Source organism: Cherax quadricarinatus, chromosome 3 (assembly GCF_038502225.1).
Source record: "Cherax quadricarinatus isolate ZL_2023a chromosome 3, ASM3850222v1, whole genome shotgun sequence".
Lineage (NCBI taxonomy): Eukaryota > Metazoa > Arthropoda > Malacostraca > Decapoda > Parastacidae > Cherax > Cherax quadricarinatus.
Window position 1 is genome coordinate 56,483,522 of NC_091294.1, and position 23,897 is coordinate 56,507,418.

The window sequence follows — 23,897 nt, forward strand, 5'->3', positions numbered from 1 at the left end:
CTTAATAAAGAACAAAACTCACATAACTTTGATCCCAAATTAGAGTTGCTAGAACTGTGGATCAAACCTTCAACTGTGATTATGTCTTCATGGGAGAGATTCTGTGCAAAATATACCTAAACATTAATTATGGGAAATGTAAAGAAAAGGGTATATAATCTCTTACATAATAATGTAAAGGTAGTAAGAGGCCTGACATACACTACATAAATCACTATAGTAACACACACAACAAAATGAGCTTCTCTAAACACATTCTGCTATTATAATATGACCCAATCTTTGATTACAATATATCATAATTTAAATAAGTTCTAAAAAAAATTAAAAAAGTCAGCAGGATTTCATGAGTTATTCAGCATCCCTTTAAATCCTCAGGTAACATTTTTAAAATGTATAAATCCTAATAAATGAGTTTTCTGATAAATTATAATAAATAAATGACAAGCATAATATATTTATATGTATGTATGAAAGTATGAACATATGTATGTATGCATATATATATATATATATAATATATATATATATATATATATATATATATATATATATATATATATATATATATATATATATATATATATATATACATATATATATATATATATATATATATATATATGCATGCATATATGCATGTGTATATATGAATGTATATGTGTATGTATATATAATTACATATATATATATATATATATATATATATATATATATATATATATATATATATATATATATATATATATATATATATATATTATATATATATATATATATATATATATATATATATATTATATATATATATATATATATATATATATATATATATATATATATATATATATATATATATATACATGTATATATATATGTTGTGCCGAATATGTAAAACTGGTCAATTAGCAAGAACTCATTTAAAATTAAGTCCTTTCTAAAATTTTCTCTTATACGTTTGAAGATATATTTTTTTTCATTAATGTTGATGTAAAAATTTATAATTTTGCACCAAAAGGAACTTACAAAACTTACCTAACCTTCTTATAACAAGAACAATTTATTTTAGCCTAACCCAACTAAATATATTTTAGATTTGTTTACAATAATTTAATACTAAACAAACACAGTGAAATATATTTTTTTCGTTAGGTTCAGAATGATTTTGGCGAAATTATTGCATACACAAATTTTCACTTCTCCTATATGGCAAGATGAGCGTTGCTATTTAAGCCAAGATCGCAAGTTCTGCCTATTCGACACGACATACATATATACTTTTTTTTTTTTTTTTCAACAAGTCGGCCGTCTTCCACCGAGGCAGGGTGACCCAAAAAAGAAAGAAAATCCCCAAAAAGAAAATACTTTCATCATCATTCAACACTTTCACCACACACACACATTATCACTGTTTTTGCAGAGGTGCTCAGAATACAACAGTTTAGAAGCATATACGTATAAAGATACACAACATATCCCTCCAAACTGCCAATATCCCAAACCCCTCCTTTAAAGTGCAGGCATTGTACTTCCCATTTCCCGGACTCAAGTCCGACTATATGAAAATAACTGGTTTCCCTGAATCCCTTCACTAAATATTACCCTGCTCACACTCCAACAGATCGTCAGGTCCCAAGTATCATTCGTCTCCATTCACTCCTATCTAACACGCTCATGCATGCTTGCTGGAAGTCCAAGCCCCTCGCCCACAAAACCTCCTTTACCCCCTCTTTCCAACCCTTTCGAGGATGACCCCTACCCCTCTTTCCTTCCCCTATAGATTTATATGCTTTCCATGTCATTCTACTTTGATCCATTCTCTCTAAATGACCAAACCACCTCAACAACCCCTCTTCTGCCCTCTGACTAATGCTTTTATTAACTCCACACCTTCTCCTAATTTCCACACTCCGAATTTTCTGCATAATATTTACACCACACATTGCTGCATTTACCACCCAAGCTTCACATCCATATAAGAGTGTTGGTACTACTATACTTTCATACATTCCCTTCTTTGCCTCCATAGATAACGTTTTTTGACTCCACATATACCTCAACGCACCACTCACCTTTTTTCCCTCATCAATTCTATGATTAACCTCATCCTTCATAAATCCATCCGCTGACACGTCAACTCCCAAATATCTGAAAACTTTCACTTCTTCCATACTCCTCCTCCCCAATTTGATATCCAATTTTTCTTTATCTAAATCATTTGATACCCTCATCACCTTACTCTTTTCTATGTTCACTTTCAACTTTCTACCTTTACACACATTCTCAAACTCATCCACTAACCTTTGCAATTTTTCTTTAGAATCTCCCATAAGCACAGTATCATCAGCAAAAAGTAACTGTGTCAATTCCCATTTTGAATTTGATTCCCCATAATTTAACCCCACCCCTCTCCCGAACACCCTAGCATTTACTTCGTTCACAACCCCATCTATAAATATATTAAACAACCATGGTGACATTACACATCCCTGTCTAAGACCTACTTTTACCGGGAAGTATTTTCCCTCTCTTCTACACACACACACACACACACACACACACATATATATATATATATATATATATATATATATATATATATATATATATATATATATATATATATATGTCGTGCCGAATATGTAAAACTGGTCAATTAGCAGTAACTCATTTAAAATTAAGTCCTTTCTAAAATTTTCTCTTGTACGTTTAAAGATATATTTTTTTCATTAATGTTAATGTAAAATTTTTTAATTTTGCACCAAAAGAATCTTAGAAAACTTACCTAACCTTATTATAACAAGAGCAATTTATTTTAGCCTAACCCAACTATATATATTTTAGATTTGTTTACAGTAATTTAATACTAAACAAACACAGTGAAATATATTTTTTTCGTTAGGTTCAGAATGATTTTGGCAAAATTATTACATACACAAATTTTCACTTGTCCTATATGGCAAGATGAATGTTGCTATTTAAGCCAAGATCGCAAGTTCTGCCTATTCGGCAATACATACATACATACATACATACAAACATATATATATACATATATATATATATATATATATATATATATATATATATATATATATATATATATATATATATATTATAGGTAGTAGGTTGGTAGACAGCAACCGCCCAGGGAGGTACTACCGTCCTGCCAAGTGAGTGTAAAACGAAAGCCTGTAATTGTTTTACATGATGGTAGGATTGCTGGTGTCCTTTTTTCTGTCTCATGAACATGCAAGATTTCAGGTACGTCTTGCTACTTCTACTTACACTTAGGTCACACTACACATACATGTACAAGCACATATATACACACCCCTCTGGGTTTTCTTCTATTTTCTTTCTAGTTCTTATTCTTGTTTATTTCCTCTTATCTCCATGGGGAAGTGGAACAGAATTCTTCCTCCGTAAGCCATGCGTGTTGTAAGAGGCAACTAAAATGCCGGGAGCAAGGGGCTAGTAACCTCTTCTCCTGTATATATTACTAAATGTAAAAGGAGAAACTTTCGTTTTTCCTTTTGGGCCACCCCGCCTCGGTGGGATACGGCCGGTGTGTTGAAAGAAAGAAAGATATATATATATATATATATATATATATGCAATAAGATCACAGTAAACAGGTGATTTCAGAATATGCAAAACAACCACTCTGAAAGAAAGAAGAAATTCCAAGCACTTTTGTGACTACTCACATTATCAAGGAACTATGTTCCTTGATAATGTGAGTAGTCACGAAAGCGCTTGGAATTTCTCCTTTCTTTGAGAGTGGTTGTTTTGCATATATATATATATATATATATATATATATATATATATATATATATATATATATATATATATATATATATATATATATATATATATATATATATATATATATATATATATATATATATATATATATATGAGCGTGTTCGATAGGAGTGAATGGAGACGAATGGTATTTGGGACCTGACGATCTGTTGGAGTGTGAGCAGGGTAATATTTAGTGAAGGGATTCAGGGGAATCGGTTATTTTTATATAGCCGGACTTGAGTCCTGGAAATGGGAAGTACAATGCCTGCACTCTAAAGGAGGGGTTTTGGGATATTAGCAGTTTGGAGGGATATGTTGTGTATCTTTATACGTATATGCTTCTCAACTGTTGTGTTCTGAGCACCTCTGCAGAAACAGTGATTATGTGTGAGTGAGGTGAAAGTGTTGAATGATGATGAAAGTATTTTCTTTTTGGGGATTTTCTTTCTTTTTGGGTCACCCTGCCTCGGTGGGAGACGGCCGACTTGAAGAAAAAAAATATATATATATATATATACACCTACCATCCGACTTACGACCTGTTCGACTTACGACCACTCGACTTACGACCGTGTTTTTTATGCCAAATTTCTGGGAAATAAACAACTATTTGTGTTGTACACAGTGTTTATCCTAAACCTTACAGTATAAAATACAGTACTAACAGCATAAAAAGTAAAGTAAAACATGAAATACCAAAATAAAACAATAAAATAAAGTCATTACAAAAATGTTTTGTTGATATTCAGTAGTAAAGTTCGACTTACGACCATTTCGACTTACGACCGGTTTCTCGGAACTGAACTCGGTCGTAAGTCAGATGGTAGGTGTATATGTATGTATGTATGTATGTACGTATGTATGTATGTATGTATGTATGAATGTATATATATATATATATATATATACATATATATATATATATGTCGTGCCGAATATGTAAAACTGGTCAATTAGCAAGAATTCACTTAAAATTAAGTCCTCTCTAAAATTTTCTCTTATACGTTTAAAGATATATGTTTTTCATTAATGTTAATGTAAAAATTTATAATTTTGCTCCAAAAGAATCTTAGAAAACTTACCTAACCTTATTATAACAAGAACAATTTATTTTATCCTAACCCAACTATATATATTTTAGATTTGTTTACAATAATTTAATACTAAACAAACACAGTGAAATATATTTTTTTCGTTAGGTTCAGAATAATTTTGGCGAAATTATTGCATACACAAATTTTCACTTGTCCTATATGGCAAGATTAGCGTTGCTATTTAAGCCAAGATCGCAAATTCTGCCTATTCGGCACGACATATATGAACATAAGAACATAAGAACGAAGGAACACTGCAGAAGGCCTACTGACCCATGCAGAGCAGGGCCATGTCCCACCCCTCCAGATTAGCCCATTGACCCACCCAGTCTGGTCACCTCCACTCAAGGAAGGAGCACGGCACCAGACCCAGAAGCACAAGCTAGTCAGGTCCAACTCACACCCACCCACACCCACTCATGTATTTATCTAACCTATTTTTAAAACTACACAACGTTTTAGCCTCAATAACTGTACTCAGGAGTTTGTTCCACTCATCCACAACTCTATTACCAAACCAGTGCTTTCCTATATCCTTCCTGAATCTGAATTTTTCCAACTTGAAACCATTGCTGCGAGTCCTGTCTTGGCTGGAAATTTTCAGCATGCTATTTACATCCCCTTTATTTATTCCTGTTTTCCATTTATACACCTCGATCATATCCCCCCTAATTCTACGCCTTTCGAGAGAGTGCAGATTCAGGGCCCTCAGTCTATCCTCATAGGGAAGATTTCTGATACATGGGATCATCTTTGTCATCCTCTGTACGTTTTCCAGAGCATTTATATCCATTCTGTAATACGGTGACCAGAACTGAGCAGCATAGTCTAAATGAGGCCTAACCAAGGATATATAGAGTTGAAGAACAACCTGAGGACTTCTATTATTTATACTTCTAGATATGAAGCCAAGAATTCTGTTAGCTTTATTGCGAACACTAATGCACTGTTGTCTTGGTTTTAGATTACTGCTAACCAGAACTCCTAAATCCTTTTCGCAATCAGTAGTATTAAGATCTACATTATTTAGTTTATATGTGGCATGGTTATTTACCTGTCCAACATTTAGAACTTTGCATTTGTCAATATTAAACTGCATCTGCCACTTCTCCGACCATTGCATCAGTCTATTCAAATCATCCTGGAGTGCTCTAGTGTCCTCATTAGAATGAATTGGACGGCCTATTTTAGTGTCATCAGCAAATTTGCTTATGTCGCTATTTATTCCCTCATCTATGTCGTTTATGTAAATTGTGAACAACAACGGGCCCAACACTGACCCCTGAGGAACACCGCTTGTGACGTGCCCCCATTCTGATTTCTCCCCATTTATGCAAACTCTCTGCTGCCTATTTGTCAGCCATGCCTCTACCCAGGAAAAAATTTCTCCTCCTATTCTGTGTGCCTTAAGTTTCCTCAATAGCCTCTGAAGTGGAGCTCTATCAAAAGCCTTACTGAAGTCCATATACACAATATCATATTCATTATCATGATCTACCTCCTCAAACACCTTAGTGAAAAATATTAGTAAATTTGTAAGACAGGAATGCCCCTTTGTAAAACCATGTTGAGATTCATTAATCAATCTGTGCCTATCAAGATGGCTACGAATTGCTTTGGCAATTATTGATTCCATAAATTTTCCCACTACAGAGGTAAGGTTTATTGGTCTATAGTTCAAAGCCAAGGACCTGTCACCTGCCTTGTAAACAGGTATTACATTTGCCATTTTCCATTTATCAGGCACTATGCCAGTTTGTAGTGTTATGTTAAAAAGATTAGCCAAAGGTATGCTAAGTTCCTCTTTACATTCCTTTAACACCCTTGCAAACAGTTCATCAGGTCCTGGGGATTTGTTAGGTTTTAGTTACTCTATTTGTCTGAGGACCATGTCACTAGTTACCACAATCCTTTTCTACATAATCTATTATTTCAGGAATATCGCTAGTATTTCCCTGGGTGAAAACTGAGAGGAAGTAGGTATTGAGAATTTCACACATATCCTTATCACTGTCAGTGATCTGACCAGAGTTACTCTTAAGTGGGCCAATCTTGTCCCTAATGTTACTTCTGTATACCTGAAAGAACCCTTTTGGGTTAGTCTTTGAATCCCTTGCAACCTTAGCCTCATAATCCCTTTTTGCTTTTCTTATTCCTTTCTTTATTTCTCTCTTTAATTGAATATATTGATTTCTTAACTGCCCATCCCCTCTTTTGATATGCCTATATATGCCTCTCTTTTGACCAATGAGATGTTTTAATCTGTTGTTCATCCATTTGGGATCATTTTCGTCAGATTTAATTTCCCTACTTGGAACAAAAGTTGTCTGGGCAGCTAGGACTATGCTCTGAAAAAACGTCATATTGGCAACCAAGATAACCTACCTGACCCATAGTCAGGACATCCCAATTTAGCCCATCCAGGTAATTTTTCAGTCCCATGAAGTCAGCCAAGCGAAAATCTGGGACAGAAATTTGATTGCAGTTATCTGGGTAATTCCATGATATATTGAAACTAAATGATTTGTGATCACTTTCCCCAAGCTCATCATTAACCTCAAGATTATTAATTAGTGACTCTTTCTTGGCAAGAACCAAGTCAAGCAGATTATTTCCTCTAGTTGGTTATGTCACAACCTGTTCTAAAAAGCAATCCTGAAACGTATCAAGAAAGTCACTAGACTCAAGATTTCCTGTCATATTGTTCCAGTCAATTTGTCTAAAGTTAAAATCTCCCATTATCACAACATTTTCATATCTAAATGCTTTATGAATTTTGTCCCATAACAGCTTACTGCACTCCCTATCAAGGTTTGGGGGCCTATAAATCACACCCAAAATTAATTTGTCACGACCCTCGAGGAACTGTAGCCAAACAGATTCTGTGTTCGATGTTTCTAATCTTATATTATGTCTAAGACAACAATTTAAATTTTCTCTGGCATATATCACCACTCCACCACCTTTCCTGTTGACCCTATCAGTGTGGAATAGTTTATAACCCTGTATGTTGCATTCAGAAGGCATTTCTCTATCTTTCAGGTTGAACCAGGCCTCTGTTATACCAATAATATCTATATTCCCTACACTTGCAAGTAATCTTAGCTCATCTATCATATTTCTTAGACTCCTACTATTTGTATAGTAAACCTTAATTGAGCTAGTCACTCGTTGCCCTCTGCTATCTCTCTCTATTTGTTGATCAACTGATTTGCCATTACTAGCAACTTTAGTTTGAATATTGTCTTTTAAACATATCCCTGAGGTATCCCAGTAATAACTGCTGTTTTTAACCCTAATACTGCAGCCTGATTATTTCCCACAAACACCCATACCTCTATAATCCATCAGTTTAAATTCCTAGACAAGTCATCAATTACCCTCTCAATCGAACTGGCTAATGCAACCACTCCATCCCCAGAGAGATGAACCCCATCCCTTGCATACATATCACGTTTGCCAAAGAATAGGTCCCAGTTATCAATGAATGGGATTGCAAGTTCCTTGCAGTACCTGTCTAGCCAGCAATTTATACCAGTTGCCCTAGACATCCATTCATTGCCCACTCTCTTTCTAGGCAAGATGCTACATATGACTGGGATCCCTCCCTTAGACCTAACTACTTCTATGGCTGACCTGTACTTATCCAGCAGCTCCTGTCTCCTGCCCTTCCCAATGTCATTACCCCCAGCACTAAGACAGATAATTAGCTTGTTCCCATTACCTGACATAATATTATCCAACCTGTTGACTATGTCACCAACACCAGCTCCAGGAAGGCACACCCTCTGTCTGACCTTTCTGTCTCTTACAAAAAGCACAGTCCATATATCTTACCTGAGAATCTCCTACTATTAAAATATTCTTACCTTGATTAGCAGGGGAATCAGTGGTACCTTCAACCTCGCTAACCACTGAAGTGCACTCCTTCTTCCTGATCTCTGGAGAACAGATGGTTCCCGCCTCCACTACGTCACTTTCTAGGCTATTCCATGGCCTGACTACTCTATGACTGAAGAAATACTTCTTAGCATCCCTTCCAGGTTTCTTTGTAGTCCTGCCTGATCCTCATCCGATTTGAATCTTCTCATTAACGTCACATCATCTGCAAACAAGGACACTTCTGAGTCTATCCCTTCTGTTATGTCAATCACATATACCAAAAACAGCACAGGTCCTAGGACTGACCCCTGTGGAACCCCGCTTGTCACAGGCGCCCACTTTGACACCTCGTCACGTACCATGACTCATTGTTGCCTCCATGTCAGATATTCTCTGATCCATTGCAGTGCCTTTCCTGTTATGTGTGCCTGATCCTCTAGCTTTTGCAGTAACCTCTTGTGAGGAACTGTGTCGAAGGCCTTCTCGCCTCTCTTGTCTTACTTCTGTCACCTTGTCATAAAACTCCAGTAGGTTTGTGACACAGGATTTTCCTTCCCTGAAACTGTGCTGGTTGTCGATTATACACTTGTTTCTTTCCAGGTGCTCCACCACTCTCCTCCTGATGATCTTCTCCATGACTTTGCATACTATACACATTAGTGACACAGGTCTGTAGTTTAGTGCCTCGTTTCTGTCTTTCTTAAAAATGTGGACTACATTTGCCGTCTTCCATATCTCAGGTAGTTGCCTAGTTTCAAGGGATGTATTGAAGATTGTGGCTAGGGGCACACACCACATCTCTGCTCCTTCTCTAAGGACCCATGGGGAGATGTTGTCTGGTCCCATCATCTTTGAGGTATCAAGGTCACTTAGCAGCTTCTGCACCTCCTCCTCCATTGTTCGTATGTCATCCAACACTTGTTGGTATATTTCCTGTTGATGTTCCCCCCTGTGCTGTCTTCCCAGAGCTCTTCCTGTCTCTACTGTAAAAACTTCCTTAAATCTCCTGTTAAGCTCCTCACATACCTCCTGATCATTTCTTGTGAGTTCCCCACCTTCTGTCCTCAGCCTGATCACCTGGTCTTTGACTGTTGTCTTCCTCCTGATGTGGCTATACAACAGTTTCGGGTCAGACTTGACTTTCAATGCTATGTTATTTTCATACTGTCGCTGGGGCTCTCTCCTTACCTGTGCATACTCGTTCCTGGCTCTGCAACTAATCTCCCTATTTTCATGAGTTCTATGCCTTCTGTACTTTTTCCAATCTCTATTGCACTTAGTTTTTGCCTCCTTACACCGTCGGATAAACCAGGGGTTCATTCTGGTCTTCCAATTATTTCTGTTGCCCTTGGGAATAAACCTTTCCTCTGCCTCCTTGCATTTTGTTGCTACGTATTCCATCATTTCGTTTACTTTCCTACCAGTTCTCTGGGCCACTGAACCTCCTACAGGAAGTTCTTCAAACCTATGTAGTCCTCTCTTTTATAGTCTGGCTTTTCCCATAAAACTCCTGTTACCCTCTCCACTTGTGCCTCTACTGTGTATTGAAAGCACAGAACCACATGGTCACTGGCTCCTAGGGGACTCTCATATGTGATGTCCTCAATGTCTGAACTGCCCAGGGTGAACACAAGGTGCAGTCATGCTGGTTCGTCCTCCCCTCTCACTCTGGTAGTGTCCATCATCTTGACTCTCCCATGTTTCGGGACCCCCGTGTGGCTCCAGGTTTTCCCAGTCAATCTCCCTGTGGTTGAAATTGCCCATAACTAGCAGCTTTGCTCTGCTTGAGTGAGCTCTTCTTGCCACCTCAGCAAGTGTGTCCACTATTGCTCTGTTGCTCTCTTCATATTCCTCTCTTGGCCTACAGCAGTTCTGTGGTGGATTATACATCACTGCAATGACTACCTTGTACTCCCCAGACTAAAGTGTACCTACTATGTAGTCCTTCAATCTCGTCTATGCCTCCCATTTTTTCGAATTTCCATCGGTTTTTTACAAGCAGTGCAACCCCTCCTTCCCCTCTGCCCCTTCTAACTTTCCTCATGATCTGATATCCTGGTGGGAAGACTGCATCTGTTTTTGTCTCAGCGAATTTTGTTTCTGTAACTGCCATGATGTCTGGGGACTTCTCATTGATCCTTTCATGCCATTCCTCATATTTATTTGTTAATCCATCTGCATTCGTGTAGCAAACTTTCAACTTCTGTTCTAAAACTGTAGTCCTGGGGGAATATTGGGGTTGGGAGAGCAGGAGCCCTGGGCCTATGGGGGGGGTTGCAGTGGGGGTGGGGGCAGAGTTCCTATAGGAGGTTGCTGTAGGGGTAGGGTTCGTGGTGTGGGGGGTGGGGACAGAAGGATCGGTGTGTGATTGTTAGTTTAGATTGTTCAGTTGCCTTGGGGATGTCATGGTTGGAATCCTTCTGCGGGTGTTTCTGGGAGGGGGGGTGCTTGCCCTTCTACCTGTGCCTGGGTTTTTCTGCTTTTCTTTGTCATTTCCTCCCATTCCTCCTTTCATTTCTGCACTCTCTCTTTCAGTATCATCCTTTCCTCCTGCGTTGTTTCGATTGAGGTACACACTCTGGAACTCCAGTTTGTCTCTCAGCCGTGCTTTCTCCTGCAGGATCATGGTTCAAGTTGATTCTGCCTTGAAAATTACTTTGAGAGGACGTTTCCTTCTCCTTGCAAACCACCCAATTCTCTGAAAATTTGCCACCTAGGTCATGTTGCCCTCACCTATCACCTTCATGATACCTTCAATCGCTTTTTTCTCCTCCTATTTTCTTTCATCATAGGTTCCCCCTTCGGCTTCCTGGAACCCATAGACAAAAACTGATCTCTCCCTTTCTTCCTCCCACTGTGTCTCCCACTGTGCCCTCTGAGGTGTTTTAGTTCCTTCCCTTGGAGTGTTCCTTCCTTGAATCCCTTCCCTAGCTGCAGCCCCTATGCTCATTAGTTTGTCTTTCCTGCTCACCTGTTCCTAGCCCCCACAAGTGTCTGGTAGAGTCCCTGCATATGTCCTAGTTCCTTCAATGTCTTCCGACCTCTCATTTGGTCCTAGTGTGCTCCCTGTCTTTGTCTTGGCCCCGTGCAGGTCTGACAGGACCTTTGCATACAGTATAGCTTTCTTACTCCCTCCAGTCCCTTTGTCTGTGTCTGATGTAGATATTCCTGATGCTATGTCTATACTGTTATTTTTTTCTCTGTTCTGTTTCAGATTTCTCAGCTCCTCTTTTAAGCTGTGTATTTTGGCTTCTGTTACTGTGGCATGTTGCTCCCAGTTTCTGCCCTCTGCAGCTAACCTCTCCTCCATCTTCCTTCCAAGCTCGTCTAGCTTCCTTCCCCAGTCTTCCTCCCTTTTTTTGAGCTCTACCTCCCAATCCTCCCTCTCAGATTTGTCTGTCAGACCCTTGGCTCTTGTCCTTGTTCTTGATTGCCCCATTGCACCACAGAATGGAGGGGGAGAGATGGTTAGGAGGAGGGAGAGAGAGGGTTAGGGGAGGGGGAGAGATGGTTAGGGGGAGGGGGAGAGATGGTTAGGGGGAAGGGGAGAGACGGCAAGTGTGTGTATGTGGCAAGTATGTGTGTGTTTGTGTGTGTGGGAGAGAGAGGGATGGGAGTGATGGGGGAGAGGAGGAGGGGGAAGGGGGAGGGAGGGAGGGGTATGAGTGACTGCTTGAAACAGGGGTGCCTTAAGGTTGTGTGTGAGTGTGTACTCACCTATTTGTGGTTGCAGGGGTCGAGATGCAGCTGCTGGCCCTGCCTCTTCACTGACTGCTACTACGTCCTCTCTCTCCCTGCTCCATGAGCTTTATCATACCTCGTCTTAAAACTATGTATGGCTCCTGCCTCCACTACATCGCTTGCCTGAGTATTTCACTTCCTGACGACTCTATGACTGTGTGTGTGTGTGTGTGTGTGTGTGTGTGTGTGTGTGTGTGTGTGTGTGTGTGTGTGTGTGTGTGTGTGTGTGTGTGTGTGTGTGTGTGTGTGTGCGTGTGTGTGCGTGTGTGTGCATGTGTGTGCATGTGTGTGTGCATGTGTGTGTGTGCATGTGTGTGCACGTGTTTGCATGTGCGTGTGTGCATGTGCATGTGTGCACATGTGTGTGTGTGTGTGCACGTGTGTGTGCACGTGTGTGTGTGTGTGCACGTGTGTGTGTGTGTGTGCACGTGTGTGTGTGTGTGTGTGTGTGTGCACTCGTGCATGCATGCATGCACACATGTGTATGCGTGTGTGTGAATGTGCTCATCTTTTACTCTTTGAAGAAAATGGGGTCACTTTACTGTGTGTGTGTGTGTGTGTTTGTTTATGTGCTAGTCTCTTGTCTTTGAAAAAAGGGGGGGGGGGGTCACTTTATTATGCCAGGCTATGCTACTCTTCTGAAGACTGCAGAATTATTTCTCAATCTACTCCTTATTAATATATACTAATATTAGATACTATTTGCAAATATTAGATATTTGCATTTATTTTTACTTGAAGTCACAACCTTGACCCATTAAAAATGTTTTTTATTATTATTTGTGTCAACACTAGTGGTAGCAGCCTGACCAGCTGCTTATTACCCTCCCTCACACAGCTTCCAGTAAAAACACCCACATTCAAACTTAAATTCTAAAATTCTCACACTCCAGAAAGTTGTTACAATCTTGTGGGTATGTTCACTGATTCAATCACACACGATGACTGCTAATAATATCTTAGGACAGCCACTAGAATGCTAAATCCTGGGAGCACTATTTAACAATACTGCTTCATGTGTGTGTGGGGCATGTGGGGTGTGTGTGGGGTGTGTGTGGGGTGTGTGTGTGGGGTGTGTGTGTGGGGTGTGTGTGTGGGGTGTGTGTGTGTGGTGTGTGTGTGGTGTGTGTGGGGTGTGTGTGTGTGGGGTGTGTGTGTGTGGGGTGTGTGTGTGGGGTGTGTGTGTGGGGTGTGTGTGTGGGGTGTGTGTGTGGGGTGTGAGTGGGGTGTGTGTGTGGGGTGTGTGTGTGGGGTGTGTGTGTGGGGTGTGTGTGTGGGGTGTGTGTGTGGGTTGTGTGTGTGTGGGGTGTGCGTGGGGTGTGTGTGTGGGGTGTGTGTGTGGGGTGTGTGTGTGGGGTGTGTGTGTGGGGTGTGAGTGGGGTGTGTGTGTGGGGTGTGTGTGTGGGGTGTGTGTGTGGGGTGTGTGTGTGGGGTGTGTGTGTGGGGTGTGTGTGTGTGGGGTGTGTGTGTGTGGGGTGTGTGTGTGTGGGGTGTGTGTGTGTGGGGTGTGTGTGTGTGGGGTGTGTGTGGGGTGTGTGTGTGGGGTGTGTGTGTGGGGTGTGTGTGTGGGGTGTGTGTGTGGGGTGTGTGTGTGGGGTGTGTGTGTGGGTGTTTTTTTGTGTGTGTGGGGTGTGTGTGTGGGGTGTGTGTGTGGGGTGTGTGTGTGTGGGGTGTGTGTGTGGGGTGTGTGTGTGGGGTGTGTGTGTGTGGGGTGTGTGTGTGGGGTGTGTGTGTGGGGTGTGTGTGTGGGGTGTGTGTGTGTGTGTGGGGTGTGTGTGTGTGGGGTGTGTGTGTGTGGGGTGTGTGTGTGTGGGGTGTGTGTGTGTGGGGTGTGTGTGTGTGGGGTGTGTGTGTGTGGGGTGTGTGTGTGTGGGGTGTGTGTGTGTGGGGTGTGTGTGGGGTGTGTGTGTGGGGTGTGTGTGTGGGGTGTGTGTGTGGGGTGTGTGTGTGGGGTGTGTGTGTGGGGTGTGTGTGTGGGGTGTGTGTGTGTGGGGTGTGTGTGTGTGGGGTGTGTGTGTGTGGGGTGTGTGTGTGTGGGGTGTGTGTGGGGTGTGTGTGTGTGGGGTGTGTGTGTGTGGGGTGTGTGTGTGTGGGGTGTGTGTGTGTGGGGTGTGTGTGGGGTGTGTGTGTGTGGGGTGTGTGTGTGTGTGGGGTGTGTGTGTGTGGGGTGTGTGTGGCGTGTGTGTGTGTGGTGTGTGTGTGGGGTGTGTGTGTGGGGTGTGTGTGTGGGGTGTGTGTGTGGGGTGTGTGTGTGGGGTGTGTGTGTGGGGTGTGTGTGTGGGGTGTGTGTGGGGTGTGTGTGTGGTGTGTGTGTGTGGGGTGTGTGTGGGGTGTGTGTGGGGTGTGAGTGGGGTGTGTGTGGGGTGTGTGTGGGGTGTGTGTGGGGTGTGTGTGGGGTGTGTGTGGGTGGGGTGTGTGTGGGTGGGGTGTGTGTGTGTGTGGGGTGTGTGTGTGTGTGGGGTGTGTGTGTGTGTGTGGGGTGTGTGTGTGTGGGGTGTGTGTGTGTGGGGTGTGTGTGTGTGTGTGTGTGTGTGTGTGTGTGTGTGTGTGTGTGTGTGTGTGTGTGTGTGTGTGTGTGTGTGTGTGTGTGTGTGTGTGAATGCATGGGTATGTTCGTGCATACAAACATATGTACATACAAACATACACATGTACATACATGTATTTGTACATACACACATAAGTACATACACATATGTGCATACCTATGTACATACACATATGTACATACACACATATGTATGTACATATGTGCATACATACACATATATGTACATACATATAAAGCCTCTTATGACCCTTCTACAAATCTTTTCTTATTCATAAGAAATGGCATTTTAATCTAGGCCCCTGTAAGGAATAGCAGCTAGAAAAAGCAATATTTATAAATTCTGATAACAATTCTGTACAATTTATAATTTGTTGCTGCAGTACCTTGAGCACAAGCTTAAGCCTCCAGAGTCTGGTCATTACTATGTCCTGTCTCTTCTTCAGTATTGCTGGAAGACTTGGCTGCTTCCTCCTCCTCGGCAGTCTTCTTGATCATGTGATCTAGCCTTGTTAAGAGAAACTGTTTGTCATGCCCCTCCAGGACCAACTGATTTTTCAATAGCGCCACCATGTGCTTATTGGCGGCAGCCACCGCATAGTAGTAGTACCAGGCCAGGATGAGTATAATTATGGCTGGAACGGCAAAACCAGCTGTTCCTATGAAGAACAGCACAGCCTGCAGCCAGTTAGGAGATTCTGTGAGGAAAATACAGTAATATAAGTAGGATAAGAGAAGACAATAATTTACATATTTATTTATTTATTTATTTAATGTCTTTGCAAACAGTACATTGAGATTGTGTATATACAATAGTGGGTTGCAATGCAAAGAGAGCCTCTATTATGCCTAGGCATTATGGGCCAACTTAACATTATTGGCTTACAGTCTACTTAATACTAAGGAGTAGTATATCATAGTTGTACAGTAGGAAAGTAATTATTTCATAGTTGTACAGTAGAATATTAATTATAAATGAATCAAAATTTGTATAATACAAAGATATACGTATTTATATTCTAAAATGCTTTAGTGAAAAACAATGATTCAATTATATTCCTGTCAACAATGGATAAAAGGTTCAATGTGATTGTTTCAGTTATGATGTGGGAGTACATAGGTGAGTAAATGTATACAGGTCCGCCATCACAAATCCAGCAATCAGTTATTCGGTTCCTTCAGTTATTCGGCACTAATTTTGGCTAGCATAATTTCAAATTTCCAGGGTCACCACACCAACCTGCTGGTACTGTTTGGTGGTGCTACTTGCTGCATAAGTCATTCCAATTTCTTTTTCTCCATTTATTGTTTTAACATGCTTACTTTTAGCCCTAGCCATGGTTCCAATGAATAAAAGAAATGCTTCTCATTATGTAAAGCACCTACACAGTACATTATCCATTAAAGATAAGGTGGCTTTGAAGCCAATGTCGGTTGCCATGAGCTCAGTCTCGTGAAGCAAGAGAATATGCTTTATTATTACGCTAATATCAACATTACAGCTTATTTGCTATCACAAATGATCTAATATGACATAAGAAACAATATAAATAACATAAAACATGTTAAATACTCCAGAATGAATAATATTTGGCATAACACCGAGCAGTTCGACAGTTATGAAAAGGATATGGTAAACAAATACCATTCTCCTATCCTTGTCTTGGGGGCTTATATTAGAGAAAATGGAGTATAGCACAGGGCTATGATATACACTCGTACTCCACCATAAACATGAAACAAAAAAGTTATTTTCTCTCTATAGATTATCACACACAGCAGCATATGTGTAGAGAACCTAGGATAATCTAAAAAAGTCAACGTGGCTTATTTTTAGTACCTGGCTTGGGTTAGCCATACATGATTTTTGGTAAATATTCGATTCCCAGCCAGGGTAGAAACATTAGGCGTGTTTCTTTACACCTGTTGTCTATGTTTACCTATCAGTAAATGGGTACCTGGGTGTTAGTCGACTAGTGTGGGTGTTATCCTGGGACACTGACCTAACTTTCTCGAAATACTCAGCATAACAAGTGCCTTTCTATACAGTAGTATGTCACTGATGTCAGCTAGGCCTGTATACCTTGTACATGTATGTGTAGTAAATAAAGATATTACTATTATTATTATATTATTATTATTTTCTCAATTGTTTGTTGGGTTATCTTATTCAAACTTGGGCAATGTATGATGGAAAGATACTTCTTAACATACATCATTCATTACCCATGCTTCACATCCATATGGACAAAGTTCTTGTCTCCACAGACTCCTAAGTGCACCGCTCACCCTTTTCCCCTCATCAATTCTATGATTTACCTCAAATTTCACAGACCCATCTGCTGACACGTCCACTCCAAAATATCTGAATACATTCACCTCCTCCATACTCTATCCCTCCAATCTGATATCCAATCTTTCATCACCTACTCTGTTTATTCTCATATTATTATTATTATAATCAAAAAGAAGCGCTAAGCCACAAGGGCTATACAGCGCTGCAGGGTAGGGAAGGAAGCAAGGGAATTGGATGGCAGAAGGGAGGGGGGATGATCAGCAGGTTACAGAAAACAGCGGGGCAGGGGATAGTACGGGGGTAGAGGGTAGCAAGAGATACAAGTAGAAAGGGCTGAAAGTATCAGAATTTGTGAAGTAAGTCAGTCGTTGTCAAAAAGTCAATGAGAGAGTCCGGATGAAAGGTGGGTCCATCAGCGAGAAGGGAAGGTAAAGAGAGAGCAGCGGGGCGAAGACGACGACAGAGGTAAATCCTGCGTGCTCGTTGATAAAGTGGGCAGTCCAACAGAATGTGGCTGACTGATAATGGAGCTTGGCAATTCTCACAGAGAGGAGCAAGACGCCTCTCCATGAGATATCCATGAGTAAGACGAGTATGGCCAATGCGAAGACGGGAGAGAGTAGTCTCCCAACCTCGACACTGGTGATAAGAAGACGGCCAGTAACCTATACTCGGTTTAATAGACTGAAGTTTGTTGCCGAGCATAGTAGACCAACGTTGTTGCCAACGGGTGTGAAGGTGGGAAGATATTACAGCAAAATAGTCCGTACATGGAATACCTCTATAAGAAACTGGTAGGTCATGTACTGCTGACCGCGCAGCAGTGTCTGCCTGTTCATTGCCCTGTACGTCAACATGACCAGGGACCCAACAAAAAACAATATCTTTATGCTTAGTAAAGATGCGGCGTAGCCAAAGTTGGATACGGAGGACTAAGGGGTGAGGTGTATCAAATTTTTGTATAGCCTGTAAAGCACTAAGGGAGTCTGAGACAACCACAAATGATGACACAGGCATAGATGCAATACGGATAAGTGCTGTAAGGATGGCATATAATTCAGCAGTAAAAATACTAGCTGAAGATAGTAAATGCCCTTGTACGACGCTGTCCGGAAACACTGCTGCGAATCCTACGCCGTCAGAAGACTTAGAGCCATCTGTGTACACAGCAATGGCATGAGAATGAGAGTGAAAGTGGTCAAGAAAAAGAGAGCGGGAAGCGACCGTAGACAGTTGGGCTTTCGAGCAAGGGAGGGAGAAAGAACAGACTCGAACAGCTGGAACTTCCCAGGGGGGTAGGGAAAAGTGAGATGCTACATGTACATAGAAAGGTGGTAGTTGAAGAGAAGACAAGAGCGAATGAAGGCGAAGAGAGAAGGGACGGAGTAAGCAGGGGCGGCGAACAAATAAAGAATGTCTACTAATATCAGTGACCATTCTATAAATGGAAGGATTGCGGAGATCATGAGAGCGTACATAGTAGCGCAGGTAATGGGCATCACGGCGATCGGATAAGGATGGAACGTTCGCTTCTGCATAGAGGCTTTCGACAGGGGAAGAGCGAAAAGCACCAAGGCATAAACGTAATCCTTGGTGATGAATGGGGTTAAGGCTAGAGAGAGTAGCAGGAGATGCCGCTGAATAGATCTGGTCACCATAATCAAGTTTCGATAAAATAAGGGTGGAATGTAGGTGAAGGAGGGTTCGACGATCAGCTCCCCATGAAAGATGAGCAAGGGTTTTAAGAAGGTTCAGCCGGCTGTGACAAGTTGCCTTCAGAGAGGTAATGTGAGGTTTCCAGGATAACCTACGATCAAAGAGGAGGCCCAGAAACTTGACTGTATCACGTTCAGGGATACGTGAGCCATAGAGGTACAAAGGATGATCAGAGATGACAGAGCGTCTAGTGAAAGTGATTTGGTGGGTTTTAGTGCTGGAAAATTTAAACCCATGTGTGGTGGCCCAATTGGAAACACGGTCGACTGCATGCTGGAGAGAAACTGTAAGGAGGTGACAGTCAGCGCCTGCACAGGCAATAGCGAAGTCATCAACATAGAGTGATGACCAAATATTTGATGGAAGACTAGAGGCCAAATCGTTAATAGCAAGGAGAAAAAGTGTTGTGCTCAGAACACATCCCTGGGGGACACCTTCAGCTTGGACAAAGTCCGGGGAGAGCACATTATTAACCCGAACACGGAAATGCCTGTCAGTTAAAAAGTTCTTAAGGAAGGATGGTAGATTGCCTCGAAGGCCTAAGGAGTGGGCTTGGGCTAAAATATTATACCTCCAAGTTGTGTCATATGCCTTCTCAAGGTCAAAAAATATGGCAATAACTGAGTGGTTATTCGCAAAGGCATTACGAACATACGTATCCAAGCGCAGTAAGGGGTCTATGGTAGAACGTCCCTTACGAAAGCCATATTGACGAGTGGAGAGACTGTTGTGTGTCTCTAAATACCACACTAAACGTCTATTTACTAGACGTTCCATTACTTTGCAAACTGCACTGGTAAGAGCAATGGGACGATAGTGGGAGGTTTCATGTCCCGTAGTGCCTGGTTTGCGGAAAGGGAGAACAATGGCGGATTTCCACAGCTGTGGAAGAACTCCTTGTGACCAAATAAGATTGTAAAGGCGTAATAGGACTGCAAGGGCTGACTGATGTAAATGTTGTAGCATACGAATATGAATGTCGTCGGGCCCAGCTGCCGATGATCGACAAGCTGAGAGTGTTGCCTCCAGTTCTTGAAGTGTAAAAGGCACATTATACTGTTCTTCTCTGAGAGAAGAAAAGTCCAAGGGTGCTAACTCTCTGGCAGACTTTGAGGAAAGAAATGAGGGGCATAGATGGAGTCCCTGAGAAATACGGACCAGATGATTGCCAATTTCATTGGCAACATCTAGTGGGTTTGCTATATCAACACCGGCAACCCGCAGAACAGGAGCCGGGTCAGGAGAATATTTACCACTCAGTTTTCGTACTTTTTTCCAGACTGCACTCATAGAGGAAGCAGAGGTGATGGTGGAGACATAATCTCGCCAGCAAGTGCGTTTAGCGTCATGGATGACACGGCGAGCGATCGCACGCTTCTGTTTAAAATCAAGGAGTCGCTCTGTGGTTCTATTGTACCGGTACCTGCCCCATGCAGAGCGTTTCAAACGTACTGCACGAGCACAAGCAGGAGACCACCAAGGCACGCATTTCTGAGAATGCCTGCCCGAAGTTTTGGGTATAGAATGAGAAGCTGCGGTGAAAACGGAGGACGAGAAGAGGTGTAAAAGCTCATCGATGGAGGACGAAGAAGGAACCTCTTTAAAAACAGTCAGGTGTGAGTAAAGGTTCCAATTTGCCCGATTAAATTGCCAGCGTGGGGTGCGAAGAGGTGGCGAATATGAAGGGGAAGTAAGAATGATTGGGAAATGATCACTGTCATGTAAGTCCGGGAGAACAGACCAAGTAAAGTCTAATGCGGCGGAGGAAGAGCAAACTGAGAGATCGATGCAAGAGAGAGTATGAGTCCGAGGATCAAAATGGGTGTGAGTACCTGTATTTAAAACATGGAGGGGGTGGGTGGCAAGAAAAGCCTCTAACTGAATTCCACGGGAATCACAGTGAGACCCTCCCCAGAGGAAATGGTGGGCATTAAAATCACCAAGTAACAGAATCGGTGGCGGTAATGACGAAACAAGGAAGGCAAAATCCGGAATAGATAATGCCCGAGAAGGAGAGAGATATAAAGAACAGAGCGTATACCACCTATGTAAGTGGATACGGGCTGCTGTGTAATGCAGCAAAGTATGAATAAATAGCTGATGGTACGGAATATCAGTGCGGAGAAGAAGGGCACTTTCATTAAAGGTCCCATCAGGAAAAGGATCTGAAGAATACAATAAATTATAGCCTGAGATGTGAGAAATAACAGCAGAGTGTAATTTTGGTTCCTGTAAGCAAACACCAACAGGGGCAAACTGGGAGAGTAACATCTGAAGCTCACCCCGATTACCCCTGAGGCCGCGTATATTCCACTGTAAAAAGGCCATGATTGGCAATGATAAAGATACTTGAAATCCGCAGGTAAGGGTTCCTACGGACTAGAAGGGTTAGAAAAGTCCACATGCGGAGGCAGTGGAAAATGTTCAAGCAGCGAAGGAACGGTGCGCTGTGAAGAAAGGAGTTGCGCAGATGGAGCAGAGGAGAGAGAAAGAGCGGAAGGTGGATCAGTGTCCATTGATGGTTTGGTCTCTGCAATATATTCAGAGATTGCTTCAAGTGTTTTGGAATTCAGAGATGTCGTATGGGAGACAATATTGGGAATGGTAGGGGGAGGATGAGTAAAGATTGGAACTGTATTGGACTGTACCAAGGTAGGGGGGGCGAAAGGGTGGAGGGAACTGGAGAAGCGTGGCAGGGGACAGAAGAGACAGGAACCTGGGAGGTGGCAGAAGAGGAAGAAACTTGGGAGGGAACAGGGGAGGAAGGTACATTACGAGGAGGAGGGTGAACCTCTGCACTTGTAACTGAGCCAGTGAGAGGGGAAGAACTAGGGACAGAGACAGGGAGGGTAAAATGAGGAGGTGGAAGATGGGTAGGAGGTGTTACCGGACCTTTTTTTGACTTTTGAGAAGTAGAGGGACGATTGGGAAGAGGTGTCGTACGAGGTCTCGTCGATACTGAGGCTTGTAAGAGAGAACTCGAAGAAGCGAGATTAGACTGAGGCGTTGAAGTAGGGACGTCTGAGCCGAGGACAGCAAAAGGATTAGATACAGGAGTGATTATGGGAGAGGTAACCACAGAGGTGGGTGTAGAAGATGGGATACCAGAAGTGGGGGGACGTTTTGAAACACGGGAATAAGAAACACGTGGGAGTCTCCCTTGGAGGCGGAGATGAGAAACTGCCATGGCATAAGGGAGACCTTCTGTCTCTTTGAGGTAACGGATTTCCCGCTCGTTTAAATAGACCTGACAACGGCGAGAGTACGAAGGGTGAGCCTCATGACAGTTAAGGCAAGAGGGAGATCGATTGCAAGACGTATTAGAATGGTCATCGGCACCACAGACTGGGCATTCGGCGATAGATCTGCAATATTTCGCTGGATGGCCAAATCGCCAGCAATTTCTACACTGTTGTGGTGTAGGGATCACCTTTCGAACTTGTAACCGATGTCCTGCTATATAAACGGAGGATGGGAGTTCTCGGCTGTCAAAAGTTAAACGAGCCACATTGCTAGGGTATCGTCTCCGCCCACGGGCAGGAAGAACGTAAGTGTCTACCTTGAGGATTGGGAGATCTTGGAGTTCCAGCTGTTCTAGAATGTCGGTGCCACATGTCTGGAAATTTTGTTGAACTATGGTATGGGGCAGAATAACGGTACCACTACAAGAATTGAGGGAATGATGTTTTTCAAGGGTGACAGGAACAGTATCTATATGGGAAAGACGAGAGAGCTCACGAGCCTGGGTAGCATTCTGTACGGTAATGATGCGCGTACTGCTCTTAAGAGCATGAAAAGAAATATCTTTACCAACATGGCGTAGGAGTGCCTTGCCAATACTATGGTCAGAAAGATAGGCAGTAGAGGAAGTTGGTCGTAAAGTGAAGAATTTAGTCCACTGTTCAGTCTGAAACTGAGCGTGGAAAGGTAGTGAAGGACGTGTCGATCGTTTCTGAGAAGAACGAGAAGGTGAAGGTGGAGAAGTATCATCAGCAGGTAATTGTCGTTGACGTTTAGGCGTGGGACCAGAGTTGGTCCGACGTGGAACGGGTCGGCGATTTGAAAATTGCCGCACCGTAGAGGGAGAGGCCGGAAGCATAGTCAGAGGAGAGCGAAGGTCAGATAAATCGAAGGAGTCAGTCGAGGCCTCAGTACCTGAAGCGGGTGAGGAAACAGCACCGGCAATAGGTACAGAGGCATGAGGAATGTCTGAAGAGTGGTCCAAAGACGAGGCGGGGTCAGAACGGGGTGCGGTATCAAGAAGGGGCCCGGGGGTACCAGGTTCATGGACTAGGGCTGCCATGGTTAGGTTACTTCTTTCTTTTTGTTTTTAAGAAAAAAAAAGAAAGAAGAAAAGAAAATAAAAATAAAAAAAAGAAAAAAAAGGGGGGACCGGGGAGGGATAGTTCCTAGGAGGAATGAAAGGGCCAGAAATCTCCCTCCGCGCCCAAGAGGACTCGACACCGCTAGTAGCGCAGATGCAGCATGGAACCCGTGCCATACCCTACCCTTCATGCCAGTAAACCAGCAATCTGGGATAGCAACCTCACATCTGCCGAGCTACCTCGGTGGACAAAAGAGAGGGCGGCCGGATATCCACCACAAAGCATACCTCCTTCAGCCACCACCCCCGGAATCCGAAAGGTGGCTTCCAGAGATACACCCGTCGCCCAAAAGACACCCAAAGCTACTCCGGGATACCGGAGAGGGATCGGGACATCCCTAGGCAATCCAGATTCCACGGCAAACTACGCCACCGCCAAGAAACCTCAACGGAATGGGATGGACCCCGGTGTCCTTTCCCCTA

General features: G+C 42.4%; 1 protein-coding gene across 3 annotated transcripts in view; it reads right to left on the reverse strand.

Annotated features, from left to right (window-relative positions):
• The window catches only part of LOC128705896 (transmembrane channel-like protein 7), a 738,019-nt gene that overhangs the window by 1,776 nt on the left and 712,346 nt on the right, over nt 1-23,897 (reverse strand). For all 3 annotated transcript variants that reach the window (XM_070091935.1, XM_070091932.1, XM_070091933.1), the window contains 2 exons: nt 15,465-15,776; nt 1-101 (listed from right to left, as the gene is read on the reverse strand). The exon at nt 1-101 is cut by the window's left edge. In XM_070091935.1, coding sequence (XP_069948036.1) covers nt 15,478-15,776 — 299 coding nt within the window. In that variant the 3' untranslated portion in view covers nt 1-101; nt 15,465-15,477. The remainder of the gene's footprint in view (nt 102-15,464; nt 15,777-23,897) is intronic.